This window comes from Saccopteryx bilineata, chromosome 1 (genome assembly GCF_036850765.1).
Source record: "Saccopteryx bilineata isolate mSacBil1 chromosome 1, mSacBil1_pri_phased_curated, whole genome shotgun sequence".
NCBI classification, from domain to species: domain Eukaryota; kingdom Metazoa; phylum Chordata; class Mammalia; order Chiroptera; family Emballonuridae; genus Saccopteryx; species Saccopteryx bilineata.
In genome coordinates, this window is record NC_089490.1 from 330,525,579 (window position 1) to 330,552,853 (window position 27,275).

General features: G+C 38.6%; 1 protein-coding gene and 1 non-coding gene across 3 annotated transcripts in view; one reads left to right on the forward strand and one right to left on the reverse strand.

Moving 5' to 3' along the window:
- Positions 1 to 540: 540 nt before the first annotated feature.
- The window catches only part of FOLH1 (folate hydrolase 1), a 73,890-nt gene continuing 47,155 nt past the window's right edge, over positions 541 to 27,275 (reverse strand). The window contains exons 11-19 of one of the 2 annotated variants that reach the window (XM_066248522.1): positions 25,248 to 25,330; positions 22,748 to 22,811; positions 20,320 to 20,387; positions 16,101 to 16,192; positions 13,069 to 13,159; positions 8,345 to 8,609; positions 7,404 to 7,485; positions 3,975 to 4,067; positions 541 to 1,810 (exon numbers count right to left, since the gene is read on the reverse strand). In XM_066248522.1, coding sequence (XP_066104619.1) covers positions 1,621 to 1,810; positions 3,975 to 4,067; positions 7,404 to 7,485; positions 8,345 to 8,609; positions 13,069 to 13,159; positions 16,101 to 16,192; positions 20,320 to 20,387; positions 22,748 to 22,811; positions 25,248 to 25,330 — 1,028 coding nt within the window. In that variant the 3' untranslated portion in view covers positions 541 to 1,620. The remainder of the gene's footprint in view (positions 1,811 to 3,974; positions 4,068 to 7,403; positions 7,486 to 8,344; positions 8,610 to 13,068; positions 13,160 to 16,100; positions 16,193 to 20,319; positions 20,388 to 22,747; positions 22,812 to 25,247; positions 25,331 to 27,275) is intronic. The other variant, XM_066248531.1, reaches the window with a different exon arrangement.
- Positions 26,844 to 26,950, forward strand: LOC136321568 (U6 spliceosomal RNA). Its single transcript, XR_010728719.1, has one exon. It is a non-coding gene; the product is annotated as a U6 spliceosomal RNA (small nuclear RNA).

The window sequence follows — 27,275 nt, forward strand, 5'->3', positions numbered from 1 at the left end:
CAGTTCAAGGTGGCCAGCAAAACCAGCAGCAGGAGCTTCTTCCAACACTGCCCTGGGTTGGTTTTGTGGTAGAGTGCATCTGGCAGGACATTTCCCTATAAACAGCTTCCCACAGTGGTCTCAAGTGCAAGTTTCTGGGGAGTTCAGGGATGTAGTTACAGCAAGTTCTGCTACAGCCACACCCTAGCTACTTCCCTGATATCCCGTGAAGTCTGTGAGATGGGGGAAGACACTCCATTGGCTGCTCCATCTCAGACCTACGGCCAGTGACCACTCCTTATATGTTATTCTATTCTTTCGTGCTCTGTTTACCTTTTACAAGGCAGTGTCTCATTGCTTCAATGCTGTTAGGGTCAATCATTCTTCACATTAACTTTCCCTATTTATGTTTGTATGGTTTCTCTGTCTTAGCTGGACCTTGACTCATAACTGTCATATTCAGGCAAGTGGATGTTTCCTTTTGGTAAATCTAGTGAACTATGGCCACAATAATACATGGATCAACCTTCAAAGGTGAGTAAAAATCAAGTTCTAGGAAAGTGCACATAGCATAATTTTATTTATAAAAATTTCAAAAAATACACAAAGCCAAAAACACATAAGCAATCTAGCCATATGTGGTAAAATTATAAATAACAGGAAAGAGCAACATAAAGTATCTCTGGCAGAAGAAGAAGGCATACGCTTCAATAGTACACGGGGAAACCAGGTAAATTCATAATGTTCCTGTTCTTTGTCTGGTTATTGGGGTTGGGGGGTTATAAATGTTATTTTATTATTTTTTATTATACATAATGTCTAACTAGTGTGATAAGATAGTATCCAGTCCACCTCAGGGGGCCAGGAAGGCTTGAGGCCTCTGGCTTAGAGCAGCCCTGTAAATTTTCTTGTGCTCTCACACAAGGGAAAATTCTTTGTGTGCAATGACAGGAGTCAGTTTGGAAGTGCTGAATTAGACTTGATTCCATGATCATGCTACATATGAGGTTGTTCTTAATTTTGTGTGTGTGTGTGTGTGTGTGTGTGTGTGTGTGTGTGTGACAGAGAGAGGGACAGATAGGGAGAGAGATGAGAAGCATCAATTCTTCATTGCAGCTCCTTGGTTGTTCATTGATTGCTTTCTCATAGGTGCCTTGGCCAGGGGACACCAGCAGAGTGAGTGACCCCTTGCTCAAGCCAGCAACCTTGGGCTCAAGCCAGCAACCTTGGGTTTAAAGCCAGTGATCTTTGGGCTCAAGCCAGCAACCACAGGGTCATATCTATGATCCCACGCTCAAGGCAGTGACCCTGTGCTCAAGCTGGTGAGCCCACACACAAGTCGGCGACCTCGGGGTTTCAAACTTGGGTCCTCCTCATCCCAGTCTGCTGCTCTATCCACTGTGCCACTGCCTGGTCAGGCTAGGCTGTTCTTAATTTTAACATATAGTTCAATTCAGAATAACCTTCTATAATTATTGAATAAAAATCATCTATGTCTTTTTAATTTTTTTTTGATCCATAGAGAGAAGAAAAATATACCAAGATGCACATAACTTTAATTTTTAGTTTGTCAATACACGCATGATGATTCTTTCTGAGGGACAGAACACGCAAATTCAATGAGTTCTCTACGGAAGTGACTTAGGCTACTTCTCTTAGAGTCCCTGCTGCAGCCTGCACCGTGAAGGTTGCGATAGAAATCTGTCTCTTCACTTCTCCCCAGGCCTTGGAAGAATCCACTCTGCTTTCAATATCAAATAGAGCATCATAAATTCCTGGGAATGACTCCCCTGCATACTTATTGTGGCTGCTCGGTGCATAGATGACATGCCTGTTGATAAAAAATAGTTTTCTGTCTATTAGATGTCCAATGATATATATTATATATACAAGAAGAAACAGGAGCACCCATAATTCTAATTTTATGATTTTAATAAGCCACTTAACTTACAAGTTCAATCACCTCCAAAGACCTGTCTGTGGAATATAAATCAATTAGTTATATTTTTACTTTAAATAGATGACTTAAAGTGGTTCTGAGCAACAAAAATAACAACAGCAAAAACAGTTTGTCACCTACTGTGGACCATGCTTGACAGAATTTACCTATATCTTTTATAATTCTTAAAAATAATCTAGCTCTGGCTGGGTGGCTCAGTGAACAAAGCGATGTCCTGGTATGCCAAGGTCACAGATTTGATCTTGGTCAGGGTACATATGAAAGGCAATAATGAGTACACAACTAAATGGGGGGAGTTGATGCTTCTCTCTCTTTCTCTCTCCCTTCTCCTTTCCTTTCCTCTCTCTCTCTCAAATCAATGGAAAAATTATTTAAAATCTCTAAAAATTTTATATTAGTACTTCAAAGAAGAGGATCTTGTGATCTAAGAGATTAAGCATTAAGTAATCAGTCTCAAGGCACATTGCAAATAAGTGCTGACTTTTCACTCTACCACTTTATCCCTTGCAAACGTAGCAAAACTATGACTATTAAAGTCCTATTTGTGACCAGCCAACCTTCTATTCTGTTTTTCTTCTTCTTTAAAAAAAGAAGTCATGGAAACATATTAGAACCCCTATCTTTTTTTTTTAATTTTTTAAAATTTATTATTTTATTTTATTTTTCTTAAGTGAGAAGTGGAGAGGCAGAGAGAGAGACAGACTCCCACATGCACCCTGACCAAGATCCACCTGGCAAGCCCCCTATAGGGTGATGCTCTGTTGTCTGGGGCTGCTGCCCCATTGCTCAGCAACCAAGCTACCCCAGTGCCTGAGGTGAGGCCATGTAGCCATCCTCAGCGCCCAGGGCCAACTTGCTCTAACTAAACCATGGCTGCAGGAGGAGAAGAGAGAGATAGAGAAAGAGAAGGAAGAGAAGAAGGGGTAGAGAAGCAAATGGTCATTTCTCCTGTATGCCCTGACTAGGGATTGAACCTGGGACATCCACACACCAGGTTGACACTCTACCACTAAATCAACTGGCTAGGGCCTAGAATGCCCATCTTAAAGCATGAAGAATAATTGAAAGCAATTCCGTAATGTGCAATCTGACCTAGGCAGAAGGTAACATTTTATTGAAAGAGTTATGTCAGTTTCTGAAATAGCCCTGGCAGGGAACAACAAGTCCCAGAGTAAAACATAAGAAGAAAAGAAACACAATCATGCCACCATTGGCAAACCAGTCACCCTGCTTGGATAAGGCCCTTACTGCCAATTTCAATCCTTTGGTAATTCCCAACAGAAAGATGGGACCATTTCTAATGGTAAATGACTAATTTATTATGCCATGCAATACTTATTAAGACCAACCTGGGGACAGAAATAATTATATCTGTCAAAATTAGAGAAAAAATAAAACTAATGTCAACATTAGGAGAGTGAGTAAATTATAATATTATATATTGTATATATTTATGTATAAATTCAGTGGTGGGCAAAAGTAGGGTTATAGATATGAGATATGAATCAGTTTGTTATATTATTTATTAATTATTGTATTACTTAATCTATATAACTGTAAATCTACTTTTGTCAACTCCTGTATATATATGTTCATTATGTCTTATATATACACATAAACACAAATATATACTGCTTACAAAAATTAGGGGATATTTTATAGCTTCATATTCATTTTGAAATATCCCCTAATTTTTGTGAGCAGTATATTTAAAATGAGAGAAGGGCTAAAATTATATTCACTAAAATATAAAAATAATTTTATATCTGTTTGATAGAATTGAGGAGATTTTTATTTTTCCTTGTGACTTTCTGGATCTTCTAAATTTCTCACAATTAACATATATTCTTTTATAATCAGAGACAGATACTAACAAAGATACATAGTGATCATATTACATTATATAAAGAAGAAACATGTATCATATACTACATATATTTAACATTTTCTATTTGCTTGCAAGAAATCAATTATATTTTTTTCTACAGTGCAAAAAATAGAAATGCTATTATAAGGGGTCATTTTTTCACCTTACCTATAGAAAGGCCTGTCTGGTAACCCTAAAGGATCAATAAAGGCTCGTTCCAGAAACATCAGTTGATCATTCATAATTCTCAATAACATAACACTAAAAAGGAAATAAATAGTTATAACATCAACAAAATGTGTGCACTACCTAGCAAACAAAAATTTAGAATGAAACTAATGCTAACATATTATAAATTCTTATACTTTCAAACTAAGAATAGTGTAGTTACATTTTAAAAATTACATAAAATACTATTCTGCTGAGGCTTATAAAACCATAGAAACAGTTATGTGTCCCAATGAAAGAAATGATAGTAATATTTATATTGAAACAATAATGAATCAATTAACCCTGGTATTTAAACATGGGCAAGACTTTTTTCAGTTTAGGTATCCTATTAATTTACTCATGGAAATAATTTCAATACACACACCTCTCTCACTATCTGATCTTGTGGCTACCACTGAACACCATTCAACATTGCTTATACAGAGAAATTCAGTTTGAATGGGAGGTAATCTCAGAACACCAAAGTTATGTAAATGGAAATTTTGCATTCCAGAAACACACAGCCTACCTAGGGAGACTGAAGAACCATAGGTCTTCAGGTTGAATACTATGTGAGTGTGAAGGTACCAAGGAGTCAACACTGTATCCTTTGATGGGTCAAGGAACTGATTCAAGAACCGCAAGATTAAAGAAAGAAGTATTTCCTCAGATTTGAGTTTTTGAGAAATTCAACATCAGGTTTAATTTACTTTAGTTAGCATTTACTGTTATGACATGCAATGCACTGCTCTAAGTGTTCAGAATTTGTGCACATAATAACATAGAGACATAAACTGTACCTCAAGTACCATTTAGAGCAAATAAAACAAATACAAAAGTACTCAAGAAAGTGGAAGTCCAGTGTTCTTGAAAGCCCATAATCTGAGCCATAGGAATTTTGCCATAGGGAGAAAACATCATTATTTTAAGAATAGAACATAAGTTTCATAGAATAAAAGGTGTTTAGGATCTATCTAAAATATATATCTCATTGTTGGGTTTTTTCTTTATTTGTATATAAGGAATTTTGGAAAGAATTATAAAGTACAAGAAAAAAATCTCCATATTCAGCCCAGGATAACACAATTATTGCACAAATGATTTACTTTTTCTCTATATTTGTTCATAAAAATGTAAATAACTATATTTATAATTTCATATCCTTTCTGTTTACTTCACATTTTATTAAAAACATATTACCTTTATAATCATTAATTTTAATGCTTACAAAATGTTTAAATTAGTGGACAACTAACTTTTTTAGCAATTTCTTTCCTCTTAGATATTAAGATTTTGAATTATTTGGTTTTATAATTCATATTTTTTTCTGAGAAGCTTTTTTTCCCCCTAGCTTGAGACTCTTAAGAAAAAGGTCCAAGAAACAGAAGCACTAGAGCAAAGTGTAAGAACTATGTGATGGCTCCTAAAACTTTAGCAGGATGTATTTATCTTTTTCAAAAGGTTAAAACAATTCACAAAGCTTCAGTGAAGTGCCTGTAGCAATGGGTACAATAAAGGTCTAAATAGTTATTAATTTTTTTTGGGTTTTTTTATTTTAATTTTTTTTTTTTTACAGGGACAGAAAGTGAGTCAGAGAGAGCGATAGAGACAGACAGACAGGAACGGAGAGAGATGAGAATCATTAGTGTTTCATTGCATGTTGCAACACCTTAGTTGTTCATTGATTGCTTTCTCATATGTGCCTTGACCGCGGGCCTTCAGCAGACCCAGTAACCCCTTGCTGGAGCCAGCGACCTTGGGTTCAAGCTGGTGGGCTTTTGCTCAAACCAGATGAGCCCGCACTGAAGCTGGCGACCTCGGGGTCTCGAACCTGAGTCCTCTGCATCCCAGTCCGACGCTCTATCCACTGTGCCACCGCCTGGTCAGGCTAAATAGTTATTAATTTTATAAGCAAATAGTATAACAATATTTTCATTTATATTTTTGAATTATTAATGAATTTGATTGACCACTGACAGTATTTTCAACTTTGATCTTTTAGATTTTATTATCAATTAAAAACACATTTTTATAATGTCTCTATTACCCCCTTTTCAAATTTGCTGAAAAAGAGTTTTCTCAGGCTTCTTTTTTGAAAGAAGCTTTCCTGAGGGCACTGAGCACGCTTGCCCTGGGTCCTTCCAGCACTACCAAGGAGACAGATTGTCCTCCGGGGACACCAGAAGAGGTTTCCCACTCTTTTATCTTTGCTTTTTATCATTAATTTTCAGGTTATTAACCAGTGCCGTGACTGCACTGTCATTTCCTTGTTGTTTCTAAGCTTGGAATTTCACTTCCAAGAAATTTCAATTTTTAGTAAAGCATTCTTCCGCAAGTGTGGCTTATGTTTGCATACAATGTGAACTGAGACCGAATTCATGTTTTTATCAGGTGCTAAAAAAGTTTATACATTATTTTTTTAAATTTATTCTTTTTAGAGAGGAGGGGGGAGAGAGAGAGAGAGAGAGAGAGAGAGAGAGAGAGAGAGAGAGAGAGAGAAGGGGGGGAGCAGGAAGCATCAACTCCCATATGTGCCTTGACCAGGCAAGCCAGGGTTTTGAACCGGCAACCTTAGTGTTTCCAGGTGGACGCTTTATCCACTGCACCACCACAGGTCAGGCCTACAACATTATTTTTTAATACATCTTTCTTCCTCCATTGATTTTTCATGTATTTTTTATTTCAAATACATCCCTATATATCACTAGTTTATTTTTGGACTATCTTCCTTTATCTTTCTATGTATTCTTGCATCAATCCCCAAGGATTTGATATTTGTATCATTATAACATGTTTAGTACAAAGTAGATGTTCAACCCTCAAAATTCTACTTTTTAAAGACATTCTTTAAAATTCTTAAATTATTTCTCTTCCATCTTAATATTCTGTTCAAATTATGTCTTATTTTTGTGGCTTCATACAGAAGCAATTCTAAAATAATGGCTTTATGATATCTTATTCTAGATAAATAGAATTTTTCCAGGTGCAAGTGGAAAAGGAACTATTTATGGAGGAAGTGACATTAAGAAGGAGAAAGAAGGTGTGTTCTGGGAATGGGAGAGTTTGGTTGCAGTGGACGGACAGACACTGAAAGAACAAGAGATAAAGCTGGAGAAATCTTTGGTCACCCGGGGAAAACCTTTAATGTCAAGGTAGGGATTTTATACTAGTGACTTGGCAGTAAAGGAAGCAACAGCATTTCTCAGTGGCACATTTGCTACTCAGAATGTCAGAAATTGGTCTTTGAGAGATATGGCTGCCCTGGTTGCATTAGAGTGAAGGAAAGGAGCAGTAAAAAACTTGCACAGATATTTCAAAAAAGATGTCAACTTGTATCTTTTCATAATTATATGTATGATACACCCATGTTGTATATGTAGAACATACTTGTTTTTATCCAAGTCTTGGAGTCTCTCACTGAACTTAGAAGCAATTTCTGTAAAGTTCTTCACTGCAGAAAAGAGTGAATCTGAAAGAGAAATGAGGACCTAATGGCATTTATTCTATAGCTTAAAAAAAGGGAACAGTATAGAAAACTGTTCTCCTTTGTATTTTACAAGGTATTTATATTAAAAGATGAGCATCAATGAGATGAAAAATATATTTAGAGACATAAACAAAATATTTTATCATAGCCTGACCTGTGGTGGTGCAGTGGATAAAGCATCGACCTGGAATGCTGAGCTTGCCAGTTGCAATCCCCAGGTTTACCTGGTCAAGGCACATGGAGAAGCAACTACTACAAGTTGATGCTTCCTGCTCCTCCTAATCACTTCTAACTCTCTCTCCTCTCTCTAAATTTGATGAATAAAATTTTCAAAATAATATTTGATCATAAGACATAATAATACATAATAAATGGATATAAGGTAGGTCATCATAATTTATTTCATTTTTTTTTTTTTTTTTTTTTTTAGTGAGTGAGACAGAGACAGAACTAGACAGGGAGAGCAATGAGAAGCATCAAATTGTAGTTACAACACTTTAGCTGTTCATTGATTGCTTCTCATACATGCCTTGATGGGGGGGTAGAGGTAGGGGCTCCAGCCGAGCCAGTGACCCCTTGTTCAAACCACTGACCTTTGGGCTCAAGCCAGCAACCATGAGGTCATGTCTATTATGTCATGCTCAAGCCAGCAACCTCATGCTTAAGCCAGATGAGCCCATGCTCAAGCCAGCAACCTCGAGGTTTTGAAACTGGGTCCTCAGTGTCACAGTTCAATGCTCTATCCACTGTGCCACCACTTGGTCGGTCATAGGTCATTATACTTTAGAGATTAATAGAAATATACAGATAATGAATTTTGAAAGAAGTATAAATAACATACCAAATGATACACTGTATGTTTTCATTTCTTGTGGATGTTTCATTGAAATATTGTAGATTTTTTCAGCATACTTTCTTAAAACTACAGCATAATCTTGACAGTCAAAAGGGAGCACAATGGAATTGGCTAGTTCAAATACCATCCCTCCTCGAACCTGGGCCACAGCATGGTGATACTTAAAAGTTGGATCATAAAACTTTTCCACCAATTCGTATGTTTCATAAACACTGTGATAAAGTGGATAGCTGCTGAATTTGTTTATTACCTATAAAAAAAGCAAAGAACAAATTATATTTCTTGTAAAATAGCTTATAATAAAATACATGGTGCAGGCCCTGGCTGGTTGGCTCAGCAGTAGAGTGTTGGCCTGGTGTGTGGAAGTGCCAGGTTCAATTCCCAGCCAGGTCACACATCTGCTTCTCCACCCTTCCCTCTCTTTGTTCTCTGTATCTCTCTCTTCCCCTCCCATAGCCAAGGCTCCATGGGAGCAAAGTTGACCCAGGTGCTGAGGATGGTTCCATGGCCTCCGCCTCAGGCGCTATGGTTCTGATTGCAATGAAGTAACAGCTCAGATGGGCAGAACATCGCCCCCTAGTGGGTATGCCTGGTGGATCCAGGTTGGGTGCATGCGAGAGTCTGTCTCCCTTCCCACTTCTCATTTCATAAAAATACAAAGAACAAACAAACAAACAAAATACATGGTGCCATATTTATTATTAATATTGGTGAGACTATTTTGGTCAGTAACAAGTAAAGAAAAGTATTTAAATACCTCAATAAGCCACTTACTAAAGGGTTAATACAGTATTAAAACCTACCCTAGGTTTTTGGTTTTTGTTTATTTGTTTTATTTTTGCAAAAATAAAAGAAAGACAGACAGACAGGGACAGACAGACAGGAAGAGAGATGAGAAGCATCAACTCATAGTTGCGGCACTTTAGTTGTTCATTGATTGCTTTCTCATATGTGTCTTAACAGGGGCGGGGGGCTCCAGTTGAGTCAGTGACCCCTTGTTCAAGCCAGAGACTTTGGGCTCAAGCCGGCAACCATGGGTCATGTCTATGATCCCACACTCAAGCTGGCAACCCCATGCTCAAGCTAGTGACCTTGCGCTCAAGCAGGTGAGTCCATGCTCAAGCTGAAGACCTTGAGGTTTCAAACCTGGATCCTCAGCATCCCAGGCTGATGTTCTATTCAACCTGGTCTGGCTGCCCTAGGTTTTTATTAATCAAAAAATATGTGTATGTACTGCAGGACAGAAGGGATTGGCATGGAATATTCAAAGTGGTAAAAAGCAAGGACCTACAACCAAGACTATTCTATCCATAAAAGCTAGCATTTAAAATTGTAGGCAAAATAAAAAGCTTCCCAGACTCAAAGGAAAAAAAGATATAAAGCTAAAGGAGTTAATTACCATTACCAATAAACCAATATTGCAAGAAATGTTAAAGAGTCTTCTTTAGGAAAAAGGAAGAAAATGAAAAAAAGAGGAAAGAATCAAAGAAAATACATTTTGTTCAACTGAAAGACATGTTTCCAGATCAAAGGGCACATTTTATGCACAGTCCAGTGTATAAAAAATGGCATAACCAAATCACATGTGTTCACCAAGGACAACTGAGGGACAAGCGAATTGGAATCAAATGGCCCTAAAGTCTCAACAGCAATCCTGAAACCTAGAAAACAATGAAGCCATGAGTTCAAAATTTGAGGGTAAAGAATTATCAACCAAAAGTTTCTGGCTAGCCAAACTACAGAAGAATTGTGTATGGCATAACCTTTTCAGACATGCAAGGTCTTTAGCTTTTATACCTCCTTTTCAAGAAGTTTCTAAAGGGTGGCCTGACCAGGTCATGGTGCAGTGGATAGAGCATCAACTTGGGATGCTAAGGACCCAGGGTTGAAACTCCAAGGTTGCCAGCTTGAGCGTGGGCTCATCTGGTTTGAGCACAGAATCATCAGTTTGAGCATGGGGTTGCCGGCTTGAGTGTGGGATCATAGACATGACCCCGTGGTCACTGGCTTAATTCTAAAGGTCACTGGCTTGAGCAATAGGTCACTGGCTCAACTGGAAACCTTGGTCAAGCACATGTGAGAAAGTAGTCAATGAACAACTAATGTGCCTCAACCAGGGGTTGATGCTTCTCATCTGTCTCCTGTCTGAATGTCCCTGTCTGTTTGTCTCGCTCTCTAAAAAAAAAGTTTTGAAAGGGTGTGCTCCAAGATTCAATACAGGAGAGAAATCAAGGCACTCTCAGATTTCTCAGTGAAGGACAATTTCACAGTCAAGAGTTGTGCTGCAGGCAGAGAGAACAACCAGAGAACTCAGCCAGGCCAGAAAAGAGCCCCCATGCAGAGGCAGATTAAGTTTGGTTGAGGCCCCAGGTGCAGAAAAAAAATACTGGGCCCCTTACATTAGAAAAAAGTGTAAAGTTGGGGTTTTACAGGGCCCTTCAGGAATCGGGGCCCAGGGCACATGCCTGATGTGCCCGCCGTTAAATTTGCCTCTGCCCCACGGGGGATAATGAAATCTGCCAGATTATCTGATGTGTCTGAATAGATGAAGAGTTGTGGAAAATTAGTTATGGATACATGGAGGGGGGAAAAAGGTGTTCTAATCAACAGGTGTAGTGCAACTATATACTGAGAAAATATGATGAGGCTATTTATTTGAGGGTTGAGAGAAGCACCACAAGAAAACTGAATGCAGCCCTGGTCGATGGCTCAGGTTGGAGCAGGGGTCGGGAACCTTTTTTGGCTGAGAGAGACATGAACGCCACATATTTTAAAATGTGATTCCATGAGAGCCATACAACAACCCGTGTATGTTACACATTATCCAATAAAAATTTGCTGTTGTCCTGGAGGACAGCGGTGATTGGCTCCAGCCACCCGCAACCATGAACATGAGTGGTAGGAAATGAATGGATTGTAATACATGAGAATGTTTTATATTTTTAACGTTATTATTTTTTTTATTAAAGATTTGTCTGCGAGCCAGATGCAGCCATCAAAAGAGCCACATCTGGCTCACGAGCCATAGGTTCCCAACCCCTGGGTTAAAGCATCGTCCTGAAGTGCAGAAGTTACCTGTTCAATCCCCAGTCAGGGCTCATACAGGAACAGATGTTCCTGTCTCTTTCCTGTTCTCTCCCTTCCTCTGTATAAGATCAGTGAAATAAGCATAAACTAAAATAAAATCTCAACCCCCCCCCAAAAAAAAAACTGAATGCCTATCTTCCCTAGTAAGAAGTAGATGGATAATACAAAAACCTGATTAATTTAAAGAATTTTAATCTGCTGAACAGAATCAAAGGTGGTACAAGCCCGAAAGTGGGATAAGGGACCACTGTTTTTCATTATAAAGTCTTCTAGTACTATGGGACATTTTATAAACTATATACCTATGTTATATTATTCTGATAAAAATAAGAACCATAAAATTGTCATTATCACCACCAGTGTTGTAGTAATATAAGGTTATACTAATTAAATACATAAATATAAAAAATATGGAAGATAAATAAAATTAATTAAATAATATTAAAAATAATTATTAAAATTAAATAAAGTTATGCCATTTAGATAGGAATTAATATAGTGGGTGCAGATGTGATAAACAGACTCTGACTTTCAAGCAGGGCCCAGTCGTGTGTGTGTGTGTGTGTGTGTGTGTGTGTGTGAAGTTATACATAGATAAGAAGTGGCTTGGCATCATAACTTTGTAAGTTAACATAAATAAGAACATCTTAAAAAGTGGTTTGATGTAAACTTTTCAGTAGATTAACATAAAAGGGGTTCCCTGAGAGGAACTCCCAAAAAGGTGGTTTGAGGTGATAATCCTGTAGATTGACACCTGTTAGAAGGCGTTGGCCAGAAAAAGTACTAAAGCTGAGGGGCCCCCTGCTGCAGTAGTCGCCCAGACTCCAATGTGAACATGAACTGTCTCCACGTAGCTCTGAGCTCTGACCAAAGACAGCCAAGACAAGCACGCCGACGGGGCCCCCTTAAGCTGTACCCAGGCAAGCCAAAAGGATTTGTGAGTAATAAACTGCATCTGTGATTATTGCAACTAACTCTGTGTGGGTCTCATGTCTTTCCTCCGGTGGCAGTTAGTGTGGCACTTAACAGTAACATCTTCATAGCCGCCTCAAGAGTAGTCTCGAAGAGGCTGCCAGCCCTGCTGATAAGCAGGAGTGTCCCACTGTGCAGGGAAGTCGAATCAGGGACGCCCGATCAACATAGAGCTTGGGCTCTACTGGGACAACCAGCAACAATAATTTAAAAAACATGACTTGTATATCTGTTCATTGTTTATTATGCCATTCATTATTTTAACTTTCAAGTTTAATGAGTGAAGACATTATCAGATAAAAATTCAAATATTTGAGTTCTTTGCATGGGATTGATTTTGAATGATGATGGTAGAGAGGAGTCAAAGGCAATTCCTACATTTCTAGTTTAAATAATGGGGTGAATACTATACCATTAAATGAAACAGAAAATATATTTAAAGGAGTACATGGAGTTCAAGTCATAAGGCTCAGGATATCACATAGCAGAACTATCCCCAGAAGTACCACTATCTCAATACTGAGATGTTTCTCTTCTGCTTCAAATTCCTCTACGCCTCTCGTGTTGCTGTCATTTTTCTTGATTCAGAATGATTTGTTTAGCTAAAACATATTTATAAGTAATCTTGAAGTATTTATGGATAGACTTACCCAGTTTTTAGTGTATCGTGCTCTGCCTGAAGCAATTCCAAGTCTTTGGAAGAACACTTCAAAATCATTACCAGATCCCAATTTGCTAATCCTTTGAGGGAAAAAATTCAAGATTATTTGAGGAATTTCTTCATCGTGTACTTACTAAAGATGAATTACATGTCACTCTTACTACTATAAATATGATTTTTAGATATATCACAGAAAAAATTGACAGAAGTATCAGTTTTGATCACAACAGCTCTACTCTAAGAGTGTTTTGTTCTTTAGGGTTTCTGGGCCCAATTCCAACGAATGCAGGAGGATTCTCTCCACACACCAACAAGCACTTCTTCAGGAAACCAACTGGTTGTCCTACATTCCAATTCAATACTGACACTCTATATCTGGAGAGAGCATTGGTCTCCATAGGTTAAGGGCTCATTTCCACATAACTGTCCCCCACCCACTCTCCCCATTTATAAACCTACAAGCCACAGATTGGATGTTCCCATGTCCCTCTCCCTGAGTTCAATTAATTTGCCACAGTGGCTCACAGAACTCAGAGAGACAGTTTATGCACTAGATCACCGGGTTATTATAAAAGGGTTATTATATATGAGATGTACAAGGCAAGGTATGAGGACAGGACACAGAGCTTCCAGGCTCTCTCTCCCTGAATCTCCATGCGTTCATCAACCTAAAGCGCTCAGAACCCAGTGCTTCGGGGATTTTATGGAGGCTTCATCACCCAGGCATGGTTGAGTAAATCATTGCCCATTGGCCATTAATTCAACCTCCAGCTCCTCTCACGTCCCCAGAGGTCAGAAGTGGGACTGAAAATGACAACCTTCTAATCATGTGGTTGATTCTCCAGGCAACCAGCCCTAGTTCTTGTTATGTTAATGAATCATTAACCTGCAAGTTGTTAATAATAGTAATGACTCATTAACATAACAAGAAACACCTAAGAAGCTCTCATCACTCAGGAAACTCCATGGGTTTTAGCTTAGTGTCATAAATGGGTGCAAAACGAAATATGTATTTCTTATTATAAGTCACAATGTACCAATTGTGTAAGTCATTTTATAGTAGGAAAATATTTTCCTTCATTAACTTTATCATTTATATAAATATTTGTTGTATATGATATATTAAAAGAAGCAGAGCCTGACCAGGCGGCAGTGCAGTGGATAGAGCTTTGGACTGGGATGCGGAAGACCCAGGTTCGAGACCCCGAGGTTGCCAGCTTGAGCACGGGATCATCTGGTTTGAGCAAAAGCTCACCAGCTTGGACCCAAGGTGGCTGGCTCAAGCAGGGGGTTACTTGGTCTGCTGAAGGCCCGCAGTCAAGGCACATATGAGAAAGCAATCAATGAACAACTAAGGTGTCGCAATCAAAAACTAATGATTGATGCTTCTCATCTCTTTCTGTTCCTGTCTGTCTGTCCCTATCTATCCCTCTCTCTGACTCTCTCTCTCTGTCTCTATAATAAAAAAAAAGCAGAGATTCTTCAAATAATTCAGATGTAAATCCTAGTCTTAAATTTTTAAATTATTTATTGTTGCTATCTATAATCTTAAACTATGGAGACATATATTCCTTTCCCTCATAGTGTAGCCACAACTGTGGATTTTGAGAAGAAAGATTTGTTTGATGAGAACTTTGTGAAGGAATTGTTCTGGAAGAAGGACTCCCCATATGGTCAACCTAGGGCCCAATTTTTTTTATAGATTTTATTTATTCATTTTAGAGAGGAGACAGAGAGAGAAAGAGAAGGAGGCGAGGAGCAGAAAGCATCAACTCCCATATGTGCGTTGACTAGGCAAGCCCGGGGTTTTGAACTGATGACCTCAGTATTCCAGGTCGATGCTTTACCCACTGCACCACCACAGGTCAGGTCCTAGGGCCCAATTTTTTGACTTAGAGCCTAGCAGCCATTTGCTGACAAGGGCTCCTCTTGTATTCTGTACACTGGGAAGAACCTCTGCTTGAACTCATTTCCTGCACTATGCTCACTAGTTTACTTTGAGTCAAACACTGCAGGGAAGCCCCTGGGTTCCTCTTCTACACATGACTGAAACTTACCTTGTCCAATCAAAATTGCAAAATTTGGGTACCTCATTTACATAAAAGGGACCTAATTGAGAGGCTGGTGGGAAGTTTCACTGTAAAATGTGGCCTCCCCTTGAGTGGCGCGGGCTGCAGTAGACACAACTCAGATTGTCACTTGACCTGTGTCTCCTGGGCTGCAGGTCCCTTTTATTCAAATAAATGTTTTTTAGTCTTTATTACAGTCTAAAATTAATTTTGATTTACATAACCAAAACTGATTTAGTGTCTATATCTTTCTTAGAGTAGTTAAAATATTTATTAATTGTATGATGTTCAGAAAATAAAATTACAGAGTGAGCAGAGGACAGAAATAAGAGGGGGAATTACTTTTCACCATTATAACCTTTAAGTCAGGGGTCCCCAAACTTTTTACACAGGGGGTCAGTTCACTGTCCCTCAGACCATTGGAGGGCCGGACTATAAAAAAAAACTATAAACAAATCTCTATGCACACTGCACATATCTTATTTTAAAGTAAAAAAAACAAAACAGGAACAAATACAATATTTAAAATAAAGAACAAGGAAATTTAAATCAACAAACTGACCAGTATTTCAATGGGAACTATGCTCCTCTCACTGACCACCAATGAAAGAGGTGTCCCTTCCGGAAGTGCGGCGGGGTCCGGATAAATGGCCTCAGGGGGCCGCATGCGGCCCGTGGGCCGTAGTTTGGGGACCCCTGCTTTAAGTTATATACCATGTGTATACATTACCTATTCAAAAGCATTTTTTGATGGCCTACTCATTTAACTACAAAATACATAGTAATATTTGTAATCCTCAACATTGCTTTTCCTTTATCAGATGTTAGAGAATTTTGAAAAATTAAATTTTTGTTATTAATGATTGAAAGAAAATACCCTTTTAGTTCCAACACAATCTTCTAGTAAATTCAGAAAAGAGATTTGTCTGCTGTTAACGTGCTTGCTGTTTACCTGGGCAAGCCAATGAACTCTGGCGAAGGACTTCTTTTATTCCAGCTCTCATACAGAGATTTCCCTTCAAAGCCTTCATCAGGACTTTGGAGCTACACAAGTGAAAAATATAAAAGAGAGAGAATAGTTATAAATTAGATGTTTTAAAATCTAAATGCTTATAGGCCCTGGCCGGTTGGCTCAGTGGTAGAGCGTCGGCCTGGCATGCAGAAGTCCCGGGTTCGATTCCTGGCCAGGGCACACAGGAGAAGCGCCCATCTCCTTCTCCATCCCCTCTCCTTCCTCTCTGTCTCTCTCTTCCCCTCCTGCAGCTGAGGCTCCATTGGAGCAAAGATGGCCCGGGTGCTGGGGATGGCTCCTTGGCCTTTGTCCCAGGCGCTAGAGTGGCTCTGGTTGCAACAGAGTGAAGAAGAGCATCGCCCCCTGGTGGGCAGAGCGTCGCCCCCTGGTGGGCGTGCCGGTGGATCCCGGTCGGGCGCATGCGGGAGTCTGTCTGACTGTCTCTCCCCGTTTCCAGCTTCAGAAAAATACAAAAAAAAAAAAAAAGCTAAAATCTAAATGCTCATTAACCAGGGAATGAATAGCTAAACCATAGTTAGCAAAACAAGAGAAGCTCTTCATACATTAACAGTCATTAAAGCTTACAGTAATGAGCTTCTGACAATATGGCAAAATGCTCATGCTATTTATTGTGTATAAGTGTAACTAATCTAAAAAATACATGAAATGTATAGAAAAGAGGCTACACCAAAATTATACCAAGTTATTGTATACAAAGGAATGGTTGTATCATAAAAATTTTTTGATCTATTTTTCTGAATTAAGGTAGGCTATTCTCAAAAACATGATTGCTCCTCTTATAAAAAAAATGGAAAAGAAGCAAGCTAGTTAAGGGAAGGTATTACTTCTAGTATTGATTTTTTGCTGGTAAGGTTGCTAAAGTCATAAAACATAATAAAACAGATGCATTAATATTTTACTTAAGTATTTTACTTGCATTAAATACTGGACTTTAAATACATTTTCTGGTTTTATAGGTAAGAAAACTAAGGAAGTAAACCTATGGCCTATTGTTGAATTCTGGACTCAGATTATTAGATGTTATGCCAAAAACATCTAGCAAATAAACTTCAATTACTGTTTCATGGTTATTCATAGGTTACTGAACAATATATGGTAAAAAATGTTTTTATTTTATGTTTAATGAAAGTCCTATGTTCTATTTTCAAAACATTCAAGGGTACCTATGCTCTTTTAGACATTTTATAAATGCCAGGGTGTTGGATAAACAAGAGTTTTTTAAGGTTTGCTCCCTTGTATTGGGACAGCGCCAGGTGTGTACAGTCTATGGAAGGCTGTGGGTGCTTGCCCTCAGGGCCGCAGACTGCAAATTGCGGAACAGCCTGCCGCCCTGGGTGGGTGGGTGGAGGGCAGTTGTTTGCTGGACAAGGGGTATTTCCTCCTAGCCGGTTTTGGCAGAAGAGTGCAGAAAGAGAGAGAGAGAGAGAGAGAGAGAGAGAGAGCGCGAGCGTTGAGGGGCTTGGGAGCCCTGAGATTTCAGCCAGGCCTGCTTCACTTGGGAATGCTGAGGCTGGTGGGGGCCGATGAGTCTGGTCAATCCGGAGTGCTGAGGGGCTTAGAAGCCCTGAATGAGAGGGAAGCAGTCTTCCTTATCTGTTTACTTGTGTGCCATTACAAGACTTTAATAAACAGAATGGCCCACCATTTTCTGGCTCCACAGTTCCTTTACCAATCCAATAAGAACTTGGATGGCCATGGCGGTGGCCCCTGGCCTTACACAGGAATACAAAGTTCAATGACACATTTCATACTTTCTACTAGTGGGAACTGTAAAAATGTGGAATTCAATTGCTTGGTGCTACAACAACAGTGGATATACAAAGATCTATGGGGACATAAATAAATTTGCATTAGGTGTGGGGAGAGAGGCCTGACCAGGCAGTGGTGCAGTGAATAGAGCTCAGCCTGAGACAGAGAGAACCCAAGTTCGAAACCCTGAGGTCAGTGTCTTGGGTGCGGGCTCATCAGGCTTGAGCTCAGGGTTGCTGGCTTGAGCAAGGGGTCACTGGCTCTGCTGTAGCCCCCCCCCCTCATTATGGCACATACAAGAAAGTAATCAATGAATAACTAAGGAGACACAACAAAGAATTGATGATTCTCATCTCTCTCCCTTCCTGTCTGTATGTCCCTATCTGTCCCTCTTTCTGTCTCTCTCTTGCTAAAAAAAAAAGATGTGGAGAGAAAGAAGTTATGCTAACATCTTAACTTATAAAATATGAATAAATGCAGCAACCAAATTATTTTACTCAAGCCTATAAATTTACAAATATTTTGGTATAAGTGACAGTATCACTCCATTTATTCAAAGAAATGCAAATTTTTAATATATATGACTAAATTCTCAAGTTTATCACTATAAGTTGAAATGCTGCAATTCACTCTCCCAAAATAAATAAAACAGAATAAAACAAAACCAAAAATCATCAAGTGTCACATTATTTCAAATGTGACCACAGAGTAGTGTTTTTGCAGTTGTCCCAGGTGCCGCTCCTCCAGTAAATAAAGGTAACTGCCCAGTTCCCTTAGCATTCACCATAAGTTACATGTATGGTGGGAAGTCTCTAAAATACCCTGTTTCAAATATTTAAGTTTTTATGTATTTTATGGAAATTGATAAAACTGCAGGCAAATGATGGCATTCTTAAGTAACAACATGAATAGATATTTTTTCAAATTAATTTTTTCTATTCTTAAAAGAAAAGTTGTGCCTGGCCAGGCAGTGGCACAGTGGATAGAGCGTCAAACTGGGATGTGGAGGACCCAGGTTTGAGACTCTGACATCGCCAGATTGAGCATGGGCTCATCTGGTTTGGGCAAGGCTCACCAGCTTGAACCCAAGATCACTGGCTTGAGCAAGGGGTCACTCGGTCTGCTGTAGTCCCCTGGTCAAGGCACATATGAGAAAGCAATCAATGAACAACTAAGGTGCTGCAACAAAGAATTGATGCTTCTAATCTCTCTCCCTTCCTGGCTGTCTGTCCCCTTCTTTGACCTCTGACTCTCTCTGTCTCTGTCACACACACACACACACACACACACACACATACACACACAAAGAATATTATAAAAAATAATTTAAAAAATTGTTATAAGATTAAATCTTATGCTCTTGAAACCAAACCTTAGTTATATTTGTCTTAAAATTTGTATCTGAAGGGAAATATGTTTTTCTTGGTAATTACATTTCAACTGGTAATTCTATTAAACAGGCAAGTCATTTTTTTTTTCCATTGCAAATCAGGTAGTTAGCAGTAACAAGAAAGACTGCCATGCCAAAATTTGTTCATTATGATAGACTATAGGAACAATCGATTTATGGGGCAGGAGAACTAAAATGAATAGTTGCCTGTCAGTCCTTTAGGAATTCAGGCATCACCTCTCCACCAAGTTCAGTACCTTGAGCTGTAACACAATCAGGACAACTCCAGCTGTCAGCCCAGTGCAGCAGGGCTCAGTGGAGTCAGGAAAGGGCACATGGTCTCATCTAGCCTCTGCCCCAAATTGATTTGCCCTTCGCAACCAGCATTTATGCATTTTGTTTGTTTGTTTGTTTGTTTTTAAGAGAGCCTGGAGCGAAAGAGGGTGGGGGGAGGAGCAGGAAGCATCTACTCATAGTTACTGCTTCTCATATGTGCCTTGACCAGGCAAGCCAGGTTTCAAACTGGTGATCTCAAGGTTCCAGGGCGATGCTCTGTCCACTGCACCACCACAGGTCAGGCAGCGTTTGGTGTGTTTTTAACCATACCCTTTCTCAATCAGTTAGAAACTTTAAGTCTTCTTGCATCCCAAGTTATATTAAGGAATATAAACAAGTTTTAAAATTAAGGAATTAAACCATAAGGACCAATCACTGCTTCAGCTACTGAACACATTGTGTAACTTTGGTGGCCACTGCCTTTAAGTTCCGGTTCTCTTGTTTTCAGGTGGGGATTAGACATGTTGCCTCAAGGTGGTGTGGGAAGAAATGAGATAACATCTGTAAACACTTCATTAGATGTAATATTCTATGGAGTGGATTTGCTATGTGGAAAAGAGACAAATTATAAAACAACAAAGATGCCTAACATAATAATGGTATCTCAAGATAACAGCATTTACAGAAATCAGTTTTTCCAAAATTATATATAATTATTTGTACCTCCTTTGTTAGATTGTATACCAAGCTGTACATCAGTGGGGTACAATCAACTCTCAGAGTGTAGTTTCCTGAAAGATAAAGATTGGATAAATTATTTTTTTATTTCATTTCTCTATTTCATTTTTGCATTCAAAGACCACTAGTATCTCCTTAGCCAGAACGATCCTTTTAAAACTTGAGTACCATCGCCTGACCTGTGGTGGCGCAGTGGATAAAGCATCAACCTGGAAATGCTGAGGTCGCTGGTTTGAAACCCTAGGCTTGCCTGGTCAAGGCACATATGGGAGTTGATGCTTCCTGCTCCTCCCCCCTTCTCTCTCTCTCTGTCTCTCTCCCTCTCTCTCTCCTTTCTAAAAGGAATAAATAAAAAAAAAGAAAAAAAAGAAACTTTCTTTAAAAAACAAAAACAAAAAAACTTGAGTACCATCAAAACTCTCCAAAGCTTTGTCCTCAACCCAGTAATGTAGTGCCACAGATGAAACCACCTCTCCAAATCTTTACCTCCCACTCTGCCCACACCATGGGCATACTCGGAGTCTTTGTATACACTGTTCCCTCAGCCTGGAACACTGTTCTGCATTATAGTTGCATGACTTACTCTCCCACTTCACTTAGACATCTGGTGTAAGGTTGTTTTCGGAGAGGTTTTCTCTGAATGAAAATGGCAAAATGCAGAACCATTTGGCTGTAAGATGGTATAAGGTAGTGAGAGGCAAGAGAATGTAGTGTTTAGAAAAGTAAAGCTTTACAACCTGAGTGAGTTTGGGAAAGTTACTTAAGCCCTCAGAATCTCAGTTTCCTCTTCTATACAAGAGAGACAATGATACTGACCTCACAGGGTTACTCTGAGTATTAAATAAATGTTTACATGTAAAGCACTTAAGACAGCTATACTGTTGGTGATTTGTGTGAGCTAAAGTCTATATATGTTTGTGTCATTTGTTCTTGATCCTGAAAATCACGGGGAGACAATGCAGCATTTTAAAACAGGGAATAACATAATTAGCAAAACCCAGTGACTTAAAAACATACATTAAAAGGGACAGACAGGATGATAAAAATTACAAAAAAAAAAAAAAATCAAAGCTTAAAAAAAAACTAGCAACAAAGAGAACATTATTCTACCTTTGAAGAATATATGGGGTATTTATTCTGTGTGGCAGTTTCTTGTCTTATTATGCACTTTTTTTTTTATAAGTGAGAGGAAGGGAAATAGTGAGATAGACTCCCTCATGTGCCCCAACTGGGATACACCTGGAAAGCCCTGTCTGGGGCAGATGCTCAAATCAATCAAACTATTTTTAGTGTCTGAGGCTGACAAGATTGAACTGACCAAGCTATCCTCAATGCCCAGGCTCAAACCAGTCAAGCCACTGGTTGTGGGAAGGGAAGAGGGAGAGAAAGGGGAGATGAAGGGGTAAAGGAGAAGCAGATGGCCCCTTCTCTTGTGTGCCCTGATGGAGAATCGAACTCAGGACGTCCATACGCTGGGTCGATGCTCTGAGCCAACCGGCCAGGGCCTTATTATGCATTTTCAAAAAGGATAATAATAATACAAGCTGACATTTTTGAACATTTACTCTGTGCAAGGCACAGGTCTGGGAGTTTTGCAAATATTAAGCATTTTTGTCCTTACAAGAGTGTTTGAGATATGTCCTCTTAATGATTCCATTTTGAGATGAGAAAACAAAGATACAGAAAGTAAGTAATCTGAGGTCACAAACTAGGAGGTGGCAGTTACAGGAATAAGGCCTGGCCCTTAGCTATGAACCTCAGATAAGGAGGAAATAACTGAAATGCACCGAGGAGGCAATGTTGCTTATGCATATGGACAAAAAAGAAAACATAAATGCCAACATGCCTCTATCAAAAGGGATTGAGGGCTAGCTGGAAAAGGTGAAGGGACTGAGAAGTACAAATTGGCAGTTGCTGAACAGTCATGGGGCAGCATTGGGAATATAGTCAATAATACTGCAATGACTAGGTATGATGTCAGGTGGGTACTAGACTGAATGGGGTAATCACTTAGTAATTACGTAAACGTCTAATCACTATGTTGTACTCCTGAGACTAATATAATATTGAGTGTCAACTGTAAATGAAAACAATTTTTAAATAAATAAAAATGAACATCCATTAGTCAGGGAACAACAATAAAAATCATATCTTTTTTGCTACTCCATTCTAAAATCATTGAAATCTTTAGTTCCATGATTTACTTATTCATTCAACAATTGTTTGCCGACTTGCTACCATATGCAGGTCATCTGCCAAATGAAACAAAGCAGAGTGTAGCTTTTCCAAATTAGCACTCGGGTTCTCGGCCCCATGTCCATGAATCTACCTTCCTTATTGCGGCATGATTTAGGAACTAAACTGCTCCTACTACCATGATCACATCTTTTCCTATGAGATCAATGATACTCACCTTCTATAGAAGAATCGGCATTAATATAGGCCACACCACGCTCTTGAAGGAGTCTAGAATTCTCCTATAAGATTAGAAAAAGAAAAGGATACACATATGGCCATAACCTCTCTTTGAAAAAAGTGTACATTTACATTAATGTATTTCCCCACGTATAAGATGCACAAGTTTTTGGAAATTTTGGAGTCTAAAAACTAGGTGTGTCTTATGCAGTGGTTGTAGCTATTTTTACTTGCATTTCACACTTTTTCATACTTGTTTTTGTGCTAATTGTAGATTTTTTTACTTGCATTTCTCGCTTTTTTTCGTGCTCGTTATCTTGGCGCTCATTGTTTCTCACTTGTTACTGGTCTATTACAGTAGGTTACATTTTGCCACGTTCTGCCCAGAAATGGCTGAGAAAAGATTTTCCTACAGTGCTGAATGTATAGTGATTTATCATCAGACACAAATGAGGACAAGCTAATGGATGGGAGTTTTGACAATGATGAGGAGTTGTATGAATTTTATGATGAATAAAACTTGAGTTCTTTTATATAATACATTTTTTAAAAAAATTTCAGGCCCCAAAATTAAGGTGCATCTTTTACATGGGGAAATATGGTAATTTTGTATAGATTCCTTAATTAAACTGGCCCAAATTATCCACAAACTTGATATATAAGATTATCAAAATTGTTTGCAAGATTTTCAATAAAAATTATTGGTAAGAATAACAAAACAACAACAAAAAACCACTTTTAAGCCTAAAATGTAAGATAAAACTGTTCACATGCTTAATTGGATAAAAGGAAAGGAAGTTGATTTCTTAACCATTTTGAATTTATCCTTCAAGAAATTCTTCCACCTGAGAGAATTCAGGTGGTGGCACAGTGAATAGAGTGTCAGGCTGGGGCACAGAAGACCCAGGTTTGATACCCCAAGGTTGCCGACTTGAGTGCGGGCTCACCAGCTTGAGCAAGGGATCGCTGGTTTGAGCGTGGAATTGTAGACATGACCCCATGGTCGATAACCTGAGCCCAAAGGTTGCTAGCTTGAAGACCAAGGTTGCTAGTTTGAGCAAGGGGTTACTGGTTTGGCTGTGGTTCCACCCTGCCCCCCCCAAAAAAAACACATATGAGATATCTATCAATCAATGAATAACTCAGGTGCTGCAACAAAGAATTGATGCTTCTCATCTTTCTCCTTCCTGTCTGTCTGTCCCCATCTGATCCCTCTATCTCTTTAAAGAAAAAAAAGAAATTCTCTTAGCAAACATGAATGATCTAAGGGAGCCTTCCAGTTTAAACCTTTTCCTGAATACCTCATTATTTAAACACAGAATCTTGCCTGATTCATGGGAACGTGTTATTTCAAACATTCTGGTTAAAAATATGTGAATTTCAACGTCTGTAAACCCTGAATAATGAAGTTCTCCTGTAGGATACCACCACCTACTGGTCAACATTGATCATTGTAGTTTTAGAACGAAGTATAGCAACATTTTTTTTGAGATATCAAGTGAATTCTGAATCTCTTAAAGGTGTGATTTCTTCAGCATCCTGACTCTAGAAAGAAAATAGAAAAAAAATGTAACTCTAGGTTTGAAAGAGTTCAACATATTTAGGCTCTTTTATTTTTAATTTTTAAAATTGATTTTAGCGAGAGGAAGGTAGAGAAAGAAAGAAACTGACAGAATGAGACAGGAACATAGATCTGTTCCTGTATATACCCTGACCGGGGATCGAACAGGCAACCTCTGTGCTTCAGGACAGTGCTCTACCCAACCGAGCGGTGCGGCCAGAGCTTTAGGTTCTTTCTGATGTCAGCATAAACTTTTCTTGCTTACAGAGCAGTAGTTTCTCACTCCCCTCTACCAAGGAAAATCGAAGGTTACAGGACTTTATATAATTTCTGGAGCATAACAGGTGCCAAATAAACATTTGCTGCATGACTGGAAATTAATGGAATAAGCTGTCAACTTTGCATAACTTTACAGCTAATGTCTCTATTACACATAACCAACAATACAAGCAGATAAAATTACTTTCCAGGGGGCATAGTAAATATTCTGTGGTGCGGCTTTATGCCTCACTTTTAACATAATTTATTTAGAGTAAGTCATTATTATATAAGAAAGATAACTGTGGAAAGTATACCTTACTGCACAAGCTCAGGGGTATTTAAATGTGGTTAGCTTTAGGAGCTAATTCGGAAAGGGTAATAGAAACATGATATCTCATTTTGCTGTTTGGTTTGTATAAAATTTACATAGTTTTTACCACACCCTCAGAAAACAAGGTAAAGTTAATTTGACAATCAACATTAACTGGCTTTAAAATGTTCAAACTGAAATTAGTTCTTTAGTGACAAAGGTCTTTTTATCTTAAAGTTGATTTTTGAATATTTTCTCACTGAATTCTCTTATTAGTTTTATACCCTTGAGAATTAAGTCTGAACTGCTTTATTTTATACATATATATATTATATATATATTATATATATGATATGATTAACTAACCTCTGCCCACTCAGTAGAACCAAGAAGACCAAATTCTTCTGCATCCCAGCTTGCAAACAGAATTGTTCTTCTAGGCCTCCATCCTGAAATATATGTATACACATATAAAAGCTGAAAAAATACACAATATATTCAAGACATTGCCAAGCCCAACAGGAAAAACAACAACAAATAAAATCAGTTGTTCAGGATTGATTGTTATGCATAGGAAACCACCTGTGATGGGCAGCTGCCTAGTGGGGAAGAAGAGAACTGGATGTGGTCTGTGTTCTAAGAGCAGATAAAACAGAAATCCTTGACAACTTCCGTGTTGTTTTGGCTTCATGTAAGAATGTTTATTGTCAGCTGGTTGTATGATTTCACCCAATTCTCTGCCAGAATTAGTCAACAGAAGCTCAGTTAACAATGCCAATGTCTGCAGCTACTGAAGACTACATAATGCAATAGAAAGGTTCTATGGCTAGGAGTCATGAACACTAACCTTTCTTATTTCAAATGCTAATTCTTTCACTTACTAGCAGTATGACCAAGGGAAAGTTATTCAAACTTACTAAGCCTTTGTTTTATCTGTATATCAGGAATAATAAAGATACCACTTGATTGTTGGAAGGATTAAATGGAATAATATTTATAAATATAGCACTGAATAAATGTTCTAAAAATTGTAAGTTGCTATTTTTTTTAAAGATATTATTTATTGACTTTAGAGAGGGGTTGGGATGAGTGAGAAGTATTAACTCATAGTTTCTTGCATCTCTTATGTGCCTTGACCAAGCAAGCCTGGGGTTTCAAACCAGCAACCTCAGCATTCCAGGTCACTGCTCTATCCACGACAGCACCATAGGTCAGACCAGTTGCCATTATTTTAGTAGCTATTTCATTTGTGCATATTAAAAAATGTGTATCCCTGGCCCTGGTTGTTTTGCTCAGTGGTAGAGCATTGGCCAGGTGTGTGGATGTCATGGGTTTGATTCCCAGTCAGGGCACACAGGAGAGGTAACCATCTGCTTCTCCACTCTTCCCCCTCCCCTTGTCTCTCTCTTTCTCTCTCTCTCTCTCTCTCTCTCTCTCTCTTCCCATCCTTCCACCATGGCTTGATTGGTTCGAGCGCATCAGTCCTGGTCACTAAGGATGGCTCCATGGAGCCTCCACCTCAGGTACTAAAAATAGTAGCTCGGTTGCAAGCATGGCCCCAGATGGACAAAGCATAGGCACCAGATGGGGGTTGATAGGTGGATCCAGTCAGGGTGCATGTGGGAGTCTGTCTCTCTATCTCCCCTCCTCTCTCTTGAAAAAGAAGATTAAAAAAATTAAAACAAAATAAAAAAGAATGTGTATCCTTACACTTGTTAAATCCAGTGTTTCATTTCTGTCAGGTTTGTTAATAGTATTATTCAAATTTCCTTTCATTATTAGTTCTCATATTTGCATTCCTTAGCATATTCTAGAATTGTCCCAGTGATGTTTTGCATTTACCACAGGGGATCTTCTTACAAGATCATGAAAATTTTTGTAATAATATTAAACACTATTAAATGCATAAACTATGTAAATTCATGTCTCCATATTTTGTTTTCTAAAAATATAATTTAACTGGTGCTCGCTTCGGCAGCACATATACTAAAATTGGAACGATACAGAGAAGATTAGCATGGCCCCTACGCAAGGATGACATGCAAATTTGTGAAGTGTTCCATATTTTTTATACCGAATCTTAACTTTCTGTCTCTGAACCTCTCATGTATGTGAGGTCTCTGACTGTTATGTACATGGGGTTCCCATATGCACGTTCATAATTAAATGCGGGGTATCTTGTTGTTAAGGATTCGTTTCCTGTTGATTTGATTATTAGAGTGGCCAGAAAAACTTAAAAAGGTAGAGGAAATGTTCTTCCTTTACCAAAATAGCCATCTAAAAATGTAATATAGTAGTGACTTCACGGAAATGGCGCCGTGAGAAGCGCGTCCGACAGCTCTCCCCTAAATCACAACAAATTTATCAACTAGAAACAGAAAAATTTATCCTCGG